This window comes from Arachis stenosperma, chromosome 4, assembly GCF_014773155.1.
Source record: "Arachis stenosperma cultivar V10309 chromosome 4, arast.V10309.gnm1.PFL2, whole genome shotgun sequence".
In the NCBI taxonomy this organism is placed as follows: domain Eukaryota; kingdom Viridiplantae; phylum Streptophyta; class Magnoliopsida; order Fabales; family Fabaceae; genus Arachis; species Arachis stenosperma.
Window position 1 is genome coordinate 109,197,492 of NC_080380.1, and position 10,909 is coordinate 109,208,400.

Consider the following 10,909-nt stretch of genomic DNA (forward strand, 5'->3'; position numbering starts at 1 on the left):
ATACTCAATTTACCCCCCTCTTGAGTAATTGTGCATAGGTTCTACAAACACCATTTTTGACTGAAGGTGAGTCGCCTAGTCTCGGAGTCCAAATTGCACGTGGGGCAAGCTCTCCCGCCGTACGTATTCCAGCCAGATAAATTGCCCAAGCCAGGAAAATCGCTGATAGTCCACATCAACGCAGCACGCATCTTGAATGTTTTCTTCTCGCTGGCGTCGTAGGTATCAACACCGGCCCACAACTATTTCAACTCATCGATCAGGGGCTGTAGGTATATGTCTATGTCATTGCCAGGCATTTTAGGACCAGGAATAATCATTGAGAGAATAAAATTGGTTTGTTTCATGCAAATCCATGGGGGTAAGTTGTATGGAATAAGAATCACTGGCCATATTGAGTACTTTGAACTCAGGTTTCCATAAGGATTGAAGCCATCACTGGCCAGGGCTAAGCGAACACTGCGCGGATCGCCAGAAAAGTCAGTATATCTCATGTCAAATACTTTCCAACCCTCGCCGTCTCTGGGATGCCTCAAGAAACCGTCAGAGTTGGTTCCTCTCTTGTGCCACAACATGTCCACAGCTGTCTTGCTGGACATGAATAATCTCTGCAACCGTGGAATAAGAGGAAAATAACGAAGAACTTTCGCCGCCTGAGGTTTACCATTCTTCTTGACAACAGCATTGATCCTTACTAAAGAATTTTTCCTGGTCTTTTGCTTCCACCTGGATGCTCCACACTGTTTGCATCTAGACAGGTCGTGGTCGGAACCCTGGAATAGCATGCAGTCATTCGGACATGCATCTATCTTCTTGTACTCAATACCAAGCTTCCTTATGATCCTCTTAGCATCGTGCAAGGTATTTGGAATATGTGCATGCTCAAAGGCATCCCCCAATAGCTCTAAAATCAGACCAAAAGCCTTGTCGCTCACTCCGCACATGCACTTGATATGGTATAGCCTCACCAAAAAAGACAGCTTCGAGAATCTTGAGCATCCCGGATATAACTCTTGCTCGCCGTCCTTAAGCAAGTCTTGAAAGGCACGAGCCTCGTGACTAGGTTCATCAGATAAATACGGCAACCCATCAGCAACGTCGTCAACATGCCCATCCATGGCTTCTTCATCCTCACTCTGCAGTCCCGCCAAATTGAATGCGTCGTGGACCATGTCACGCATTTGATCTCCTGAATTTATAACGGGATCTAGTTCTTTCCTACCATTGGGTCTCTCGTCTACAATCCTCTCACCGTGATGTAACCAAAAGGTATAGTTAGGGGGAAATGGTTTCATCAGAAGATGATCGTATGCATCTTCTCTAGTTTGGAAAAACCGGAACCCACACAAAGGGCATGGACAATGTATCATCCCATCAGATGATGCATTGGAAAATGCGAAGTCAAAGAAACTATTCAGCCCATCCTTATATTCTACACTACCTCGCGGCTTTCTAATCCAGCTCTTATCAATGTCTAAGTAAATGAAATAGCACATACGAATAGATAATTAATAATAAAAGACATAGAACCGAGCAAACCAAATAAAAAAAGGGTGTGTGTCAGGTGTACCAATAACAGTCTATCACAATTATGATATGGGAGAGTACCATACGTAATAAACACGACAATATATTACAAGCAAATCCATGTAGGGAGCGACGCAATAACTCAAAATGGAAACAGAAACAAAGTTACTTGCATCCTAGATAACATGAAGAACTGGAAAGGTATTGGGAAGGAGGCTTACTCATGTTTAAAATTCTGTGCTTTCTTAAAAGAATACTGGTGGATAGAATTGCAGGTTCCAAGTCCAAAAATGAAAAGATAAAGAAAATCTACCTTAAAAAATGAAAAAGAAAACAAGAACAACTGTTAAATTTAAAAAATAAATATGTCAACAAAGAGAACTAACCAATGATAATGTACAGTGAATAGAATTTTCAAAATATCGAATAAATGGAAGACTTAACAGGATTTGAAAGTTATAATTAAAAGACAGTTAAAAAATCAAGGGGTTAAAATTACAATTATAACAGATGGAGGATAGAATATTAAAATTGTAGATATATTATGCCTTGTATGCTTATAAGAAAATCATATTATAAATGTAGTATAAAACTATTTTACACTAATAATATAATAAAATTAAATTCTATTTTAAAATATTTAAATAAGATCCGTTCTCATTTTTTTTTCAAAACTGTACAAAACTACTGCTCAATCCTTTTGACTCATGTAACTGAAAATAGATATGGAAATAATTTTATCCTATCACACTCTTGAAGTAGACCATCTGTCCAACTAAGAAATCTCAAGTAGTAGTTACCAACATTCTATTCCCCCTGAAGAACAGGTTCATAATACTAACAACTAATGTCAAAGAATCTTAAATTCTATGGGTATGAACCTAGTAGTAAAAAATAATTCTTCCTGGCTAAGCAAACATGATGAATATATCAAAACAGCCACCCTAGCTTGCCTTGGAATTTATATCCTGGGTGGTTGCATGTAACATGAGATCGAACAGTGTAGCCATAATTGTTATTAAAATTACATCACTATGAACATACACAAGTTAATTAAGAATCCCCTCCATACTCAAAGGGTCATATGTATTATTAATCTGACACTTGTAGGAAGGTTGAAACCTTTTTTTCTTACTATATTATTCTATGAATCTGATGCGAGGACCAAACCCACCCAATTTAATTTGAATCATTGCCACCATTGTAAAAAAAATGAATTTCTGCACTAAACTTCACTTCAATGAATACAGTTGTTAATTAATAGTACCCTTGAATTTGTCTTAAATTTCTGTCAGGGAATGAGAGAATAAATAGAAGAAAATCATAATCAAACTCAGAATTAGATTGGTTTGGACCATCAAAATCCAGGACACATTCAAGAAATATGCTCCATAAATACCAAATGAAATGTACGAATAAAAAACAACATACATTTAATAGAAATCAATAATGTTGCTTTAGAAAAGAAATGACAAACAGGGAAATTTGGTTTTGAGTCATGGTAGGGAGATGCTATAGCATCAGTAATTATAGTAATAATGATAAATAATATAATTGATCTTCATTTGATATTTTGGCTTCATTTGCAAGGTAACAGGAAATTGTATTACACAAGAAAGAAGTAGAAAGGGGATACTATGGTCAAGCAAAACAAAGTGAAGACAATAAAAAAAAGGAAACTATATAAGTAAACACGCAGCGTCCATAATATCTCCATTGTTTTTCATACTTGTAAAAACAACAAAATCCTATCTTATGTCAGCCAATTTCTCTATCAATAATTAGTATATAAACCAGCCAAGCTAGCTAGCTACGGAAACCAGTTAAGTATTATTTTCAAGTTTCACATAAATAATAATACAAAGGAAACCTCTATATTCTGTTGTAATTTGTTGAACATAAGAGGTACCAATCAGTCAAACTAGAAATGGATTAACCACTCATGTATCTATATGTTTCTATAGAACTGATAAAATCCTCTTGATCTTAACATTTCATTCATTAGTCAGAGTTTATGGAAATTAGAATGTCACCAGTCCATACTATATTATCAATTAAAACACAATATCCAAAACTCACATAATATTACTTATTTCACTTTAATAAGGAAAATAATAGGCAAGAGATGCAGTGGTGAGAAGTTGTCAATGTAGGTAAGTATTGATTATAACACATTTACAATATTATGGTTACATCAGGATGAAATTGTTCTTAGTATAACCCTTTTCCTAACTAGGAGAATGATCAATTCCACTACTCACATATGCAAAAGATGAATGGATGCAATATTAATAAATCAAATTTTTCATAGTGGATTCAAATATCCAAGCTTAGAGGTAGAACATAGATGCAGAGTAGAATGCAAAGAGCACAATGGAGTTCATTATGAAACCTGTTGCGTTTGTTTGTACTAATATCCAAGCTTATGACAATCTGCTAATTAATCGTACTGAATGAAATCCCTAACTCGAAACAACTTCAATTATCCCCGATTTATAGAAGATAAGGACAAATACATGTTCAGAACTTTGAACCAGTAATGAAAACCAGAAGAAAAGCTCAATGTGGAAGAACGAACCAGTGAAAGGGGGAAGCAGCGATGGCTAGGATTCGCGCACGGTGGAGGACGATGTCGCGGTTTCACGCACTACCGATGAGATGCTCAACTTCGCAGCTCTGCTCCCGCTCGTGTTTGGCGCGCTCCCAAAATCAAGTGACGGGTTTCTGCAAAATTGGGGGGAGGGGGTTTCAATTAATGGCAATAAGATAAAGGGGGCAATTGAATTAGGGAATTGAAACTCACCTAGCGGCGTTTCTGGGTGTACTCGCAGGTAGGTTGCGCCAGAGGGAGTTTGGGTGCTCTTCGCGCCTCTGCTGCAGCTTTCGTTCGCGCCAAGATTTTGGGTAAAGTCACGAGGGTTGAAGATATATACAACAAATTGGCAGCGGTTCTAACTGCACGGCCGCTATGCAATCACGTTTAGCGGTACCAACCCAGACCGCCGCTGACCTCAGCCGGGATCTCTTCAACTAGCAGCATTTTTGGCCACCGCCGCTGTTTAGCCGCCGCTAGGCTCCGCCCCTGCTGTAGTGCCATTACAGTATTACTTACATATAGAATGTAATGGTAGTGATATTTAGAGTCAAAATTCAAGAAGATCCACAAATTTTGCTTCAATTCCAAACTTTACAAAATATTAAAAATTTGTTGCTTAATTATTATTATTATTATTATTATTATTATTATTATTATAAACGAATTGCTTCTTAAGCATAATACGTGCAAAGGTCATAATAAATTTTTGTGTGTTTCATATGTTTGAGATAGATTATATAATTTTTCTTTTAATTTCACAAATCAATGAGATAAAATGAAATAGGAAACATTATTCCTATGCATAACACAAGCTACTCCGCACTAGTACATTATATAAATAGATATACTTCGTATTAAAATAAAATTCCTTTTATTTTAAATGAAATATTTAAAAAATTATATTAGAATATTAAGATTCAAAAAGTGATTCCATAAATCAGTTTTTCAATTATTGAGTATTACTATATAAATTAAACAATAATAAAAATTATAATTTTAAAAAATTTAAAAAATTTAAAATTTAAAATAATTACTATATTATTTAGTAAAATTTAAAATATTAAATTTTTAAATATATAATCAACAATAATTTGATAAACTCATTTAAATAAAAAAATTCACATAAAAAATTACAATTTGAAAATGTAAAATTTTAAAATACAAATAACAAAATAACTTTATAAAAATTTAATTATTTTTATTATTTTATGTAAAGAGAATTTTGTTTATTAAAGTTTAAAAAATAATATTAAAATTAGTAGTATAAAAAAATATTGTAAATTTAATATTATAAAAAAATTATATAAGGACTAATTTGACTAATTTTTAAAATTTAAGGGACGAAAATGACTTACGTCTGGACTTTCAAGGACTATTTTGACTATAAAAAACTTTTTTACATGTTAAGCAACACGTGGCAACTGACTTGCAACGTGGCACTTCACGTGACACGTCATCATCCAACTGACAGAAGGACTAATTTGACTTACATTTTATCTTTCAAGGACTAATTTGATTAAAAAATTCATTCGGGGACGAAAATGAAGATCGTGTGATCTTTCAGGGACTAGTTTGAGTATTAACCCTTTCCCATTCTTTGTTGTCAAGATCTACGGACCTTGCTTTCCAATTGAAAACATTGATTCATTTTTTATTTTTCTTGTTTCAAAGGCAGTTATATGTGCAGAGGAGCAGCGCAATTGAGGTGCTGAGGGGATGTGACTGTTCCAGACTTTGTTATGGCTCCGATGGTGGTGGTGGTGGTCTTTGACGGTGTTATTACCGTTGAGATTGTTGTTGCTATTGCTGTGAGTGGTGGAGGTTGCTGTTGCTGTTGCTGTTGCTGTTGATGTTGCGGTGGTTGTTGTTGCGAGTGATGGTGTTGAGGGAGGGAGGGAGAGTAAGCATTGGGGAGGGGGCTGTGATGGGGGAGGGAGAGAAAAGGAGGGAGTGTGCATTGGGATTAGGGGGCTGCGATGGAAGGGAGAGTATGCGTAGGGGGCTACCATGGGGAGAGAGAGAAAAGGGGGGCTGCGATGAGAGGGAGAGGGAGAGGGAGAGGGTTATGTTGGGTAAGGGAAGGGCTGTGATGGGGAGGGAGATGGAGAGGGAGTCTGTGTTGGAGAGGGAGGGATTAGGGTTTGGGGGGTGGTTTGTCAGGTCACTAAAATACGGTGGCCATGTCATCATTGTGCTTGTCGGAGATTTGCTCCGACGAGCTCGGGGACACGCTTGTCAAATTAAAAAATTTTTTAGGGACCATTTTACCAATAACAAAAGTCAGGTACCATTTTGTCAGTGCCAAAATCTTTCGAGTACCACTTTAGTATTTACCTCTAAGAAAAATATAGTCTCATTCTTTAAACTCTAGAGGTCTTCTTCTTTTATCAGCATAACTTTTCTGCCTACTTTGAACAGTGAGCAGCTTTTTTCTGATGTGGTTTATTGCATAATATCAAGTCCTAACAAACTCTTCTCACCAACCTCAAACCAACACAAAGGTGATCAACACTTTCTACTATATAGAGCCTCAAAGAGAACCATTCCATTGTTGGAATAGTAGCTATTATCATAGGCAAACTCTATCAAAGGTATATGAGTATCCCAGCTTCCTTATAACTCGAGTATACAAGTCCTAAGCATGTCTTCTAGAGTTTGAATTGTAATCTCAGTCTGATCATCTATTTGTGAGTGATAGGCTATACTAAAACAAAATTTAGTATATCTAAGGCTTCTTGTAAAGCTATCCAAAACTTCGATGTAAATCTAGGGTCTCTATCAGATACAATACTTGTTGGTACTCCATACAACCTTTCAATCACTTGGATATAAGATTGAGCTAACCTATGCAGTGGTCAACCAATTCTTAATAGCAAAAAATGTGTAGATTTGGTTAGCCTATCTATTATTACCCATATAACATTGTAGTCTAAAGATGTTTTAGGTAATCTGATGCGTGAGCATCTTGTCTATCTTTTCCTAGTGAATTTGCACTTAAATTGTTGAGTTTAATTAAGAATTAATTATATTTTAGCCACTATAGATGCAATTTTGAGTTTTGGACAATTTTATTTATTTTAGGAAGCATTCAGCTGGATTTGATGGAGTTTTTTTAGCTCAAGAATCAAAGGAGATCCCAGCGAGGAGCGACGCGCACGCATGCCTGATGCGTGCGCGTCACGCGTACGCGTGATTTGAAGATTTGCTCAGCGACGCGTTCGCGTGACCGACGCGTCCGCGTGACTTGCGAAGAAGACCAGCGACGTGTACGCGTGATTGACGCGTACGCGTGACATGCGCCACGTGCAGAAAATACAGAAAACGCTGAGGGGTGATTTTTGGGCCCCATTTTAGCAACCAAGTTAGGCGCAGATCCAGTGAAGCCAAGTGGTCCCCACGCTACAAGACGCGGAGCTGTTAATCAATTCGAATTTAAATTCAAATCTTATCTTTTAGGAAAAGATATTATTTTTAATTTTAGATAATTAGATTTTAAAATTATTAGGATTAGTAATAAATAGAAACTCTGTACATTTAGACAGGTACCAGATGGTTACCAGAACCCTTATTTTTCTTCTTTGAACCATGAGCAACTAATCCTTCATTGTTAAGGTTAGGAGCTCTGTCTATTTGTAATGGATTAATTCGTTTGATCTTTCTAATTTATTCATGTTTTGATTTATATTTCAATAATTATTTTCGCTCTTAATTTTATGAATATTGGGTGGAACAGAAGTATGACCCATGTTCTAATTGACTTCTTGTAAAACTTGGAAAAGCTCTTTACTTGAACAACAGCTTGAAAACATATTATACTGAATTTTTAATTGTTTGTATTTAATGGGATACGTGACATATAATCCCTTTATTTGTGGATAATTAGGATTCTTTTGGCATATAAACTAGAAATTGATCATCACCCCCTAATTGGAATTAATTGACCAAGGAATTGGCAGTTAATGAATTTTAGAGGAGACTAGGAAGGTCTAAGGAATTAGGGTCTAGTCACATATAGTTTGCCATGAAATTATATCTTGCATGATTAAATTAGTTAGTAATAAAAGTTAATCTGGAAAATAGATAACTCTGAAACCTTAACTGTTTTCTCAATATTTCATTCCCAACTTATTTATTTGTTTATCCTTTTGATATTATGAGTTCAAACTTAAACCTTTTGAACATCTCAAAACCAATTTCTGCTTGTCTGACTAAGCCAATCAATCAATCATTAATGCTTGATCCATCAATTCTCGTGGGATCGACCCTTACTCACGTAAGGTATTACTTGGTACGACCCGGTGCACTTGCCGGTAAGTAGTGTGGGTTGTAAAATACCGCACCAAGTTTTTGGCGCCGTTGCCGGAGATTGATTGTGATTGACAACTATTAGTTGTTTGATTACTTAGATTAGGCATTTTAATTTTTATTTTAATTAAATTTTGCTTTTAAATTTTCGAAAAAAAAAAGAGAAAATAATTTTTTTTATTATTAATTTACATTTTTTTAAGTTATTTTTCCTTTTTTCTCTTTACGTTAATTTTTCCTTTTTCGTTTATTCCCCTCCCCCTTTACGCCGTACGCGTATTCTTCTTTTTTATTTTATTTATTTATTTTATTTTCAAAAAAAATAATAAATAAATAAAAAATAATAAAATAAAATAAAAATATTTAATATTAATATTTTTCTTAATTTCTGAAATTAAGTTTGGTGTTGACTATTTATTATTTTTCTTCCATTTATTTTATTCAATATTTTTATCTCTTTACACAGGTTACCTCACTGGGAATTCTCTGCACTCTGACGTAGAGATTCCCATTCTTTTTTGTTTTCTGGTTGTTTATGCGCAGGAACAGAGACGAAGAACATCTCTTAGACTTTGATCCTGAACCTGAAAGGACTTTCAGGCGGCGTTTACAACAAGCAAGACTTTACAAGGCTGCAGAATCCACTATGGATCCGAATAATAATGATAATCCCAATGCGGCAAACCCGAATGGGAATGAGCAACAAAGGAGAGTGCTTGGCTCCTACTCTTCTCCTACCGCAGATCTGTATGGAAAGAGCATTGTGATGCCCCCTATTACTGCGAACAACTTTGAGTTGAAGCCTCAACTGGTCACCCTGGTGCAACAGAACTGCCAGTATCATGGTCTTCCCCATGAAGACCCAAATCAATTCATTTCAAGTTTTCTGCAGATTTGTGATACTGTGAAGACAAATGGAGTGAACCCAGATGTGTACAAACTAATGCTCTTCCCGTTTGCTCTGAGGGATGGAGCAAAACTATGGCTAGATTCTCAACCCAAGGACAATTTGGATACTTAGAACAAGGTGGTTACTGAGTTTCTCACAAAATTTTTCCCACCAAAGAAGCTGACTAAGCTTAGGATGGAGGTTCAGACCTTCAGACAGAAGGATGGTGAGACTCTGTATGAAGTTTGGGAGAGATACAAGCTACTGACTAGGCAATGCCCTCCAGACATGTTCTCCAAATGGACACAAATAGACATATTTTATGAAGGCTTGGGTGAAATGTCCAAAATGTGCTTAGACAATTCTGCAGGAGGTTCATTGCACAAGAAGAAGACACCGGAGGAGACTATTGAGCTGATTGAATTGGTTGCAAGCAACCAATATTTATACTCCTCTAACAGGAATCCTGTGAATTCTGAAACCCCTCAGAAGAGAGGCATGTTGGAAGTAGATGCTATTAATGCTCTTCTTGCTCAGAACAAGCTGATGTCTCCGCAAATAAATCTACTTACTCAACAGATGGGTGGCATGCAAGTCTCAGCTATCAACACCCAAAATCCACCACAGGAAGTCTCCTATGACATGGCAGGTAATTTTGTGCAAAATGATAATTATAATTATGCTCAACCGTCTTTTGAACAGGTGAATTACATGGGGAGTGGTCCTAGGAATCCCAACAATGACCCATATTCTAAGACATACAACCCGAGATAGAGGAATCACCCAAATTTTGGATGGAAGGATCAACCTCAGAGACCTCAGAACTTCAACAATAATTTTCAGGGCGGTTTCCAACAGAACAATGATTTGGAAGCAATATTGACAGGTTTTAGACAGGAAACCAGAGCATCCATCAAGAACCTGGAGATTCAAATGGGTCAAATAGCCACCAGAGTTAATGAAATTGATCAGAGGATCACTAATAGCCTTCCTAGTAACATAATTCCAAATCCAAGAGAGGAATGCAAGGCTATCACTGTGATAAGTGGACAAGCGGCAAGTGCAGAAGCACAAGTTATGCAGGAAACCAGAGCCTCCATTAGAAATTTAGAGGTGCTAGTAGACCAACTGAGCAAGCAAATACTTGAGAGGTCTGCAAGTGCATTTCAAGGTGACACAGTGGTGAACCCAGGAGAAGATTGCAAGGTTATTCAATTGAGAAGTGGTAAAGTAGCTGGTTCTGAAACCAAGATCAATGAAGAGCTAGTTGAAAAGGATGCTCCAGAGGAGAAGAAGGAAGAAGTAGAGCACGCCCCTCCAAAGCGTGCAGACAACCCATTCCCAGACTCTCTTGACACTTATCCTACACTGCCAAAGGCTCCTGAGTACAAGCTTAAGATGCCATATCCTCAGAGACTTCAAAAGGAGACCAAGGACAAGCAGTTCTCAAAGTTCATGGAAATCTTCAGAAAGTTACAAATCAATATTCCTTTTGCTGAGGTTTTGGAGCAAATGCCTATCTATGCCAAATTCATGAAGGAGCTGTTGTCAAAGAAAAATCGTTTAAAGGGAGATGAGACAGTAGTCCTGAC

The 10,909-nt window shown here is 36.7% G+C and overlaps 1 protein-coding gene across 1 annotated transcript; it reads right to left on the bottom strand.

The window, feature by feature from the left end:
- Nucleotides 1–242: 242 nt before the first annotated feature.
- Nucleotides 243–4,624, bottom strand: LOC130975297 (uncharacterized). The gene is made up of 2 exons (XM_057900112.1): nt 4,522–4,624; nt 243–1,474 (listed from the first exon to the last, which is right to left on the bottom strand). The coding sequence occupies exons 1-2, from the start codon at nt 4,622–4,624 to the stop codon at nt 243–245; spliced, it is 1,335 nt and encodes a 444-aa protein (XP_057756095.1).
- Nucleotides 4,625–10,909: the final 6,285 nt, after the last annotated feature.

Bases quoted from the DNA above. Each gene is read 5' to 3' on its own strand.
- LOC130975297 (XM_057900112.1), bottom strand. From the start codon at position 4,624: ATGGCACTACAGCAGGGGCGGAGCCTAGCGGCGGCTAAACAGCGGCGG. The intron at 1,475-4,521 runs GTTGGTACCGCT...TCATTTACTTAG, and splicing joins TGAGGTCAGCGGCGGTCTGG to ACATTGATAAGAGCTGGATT.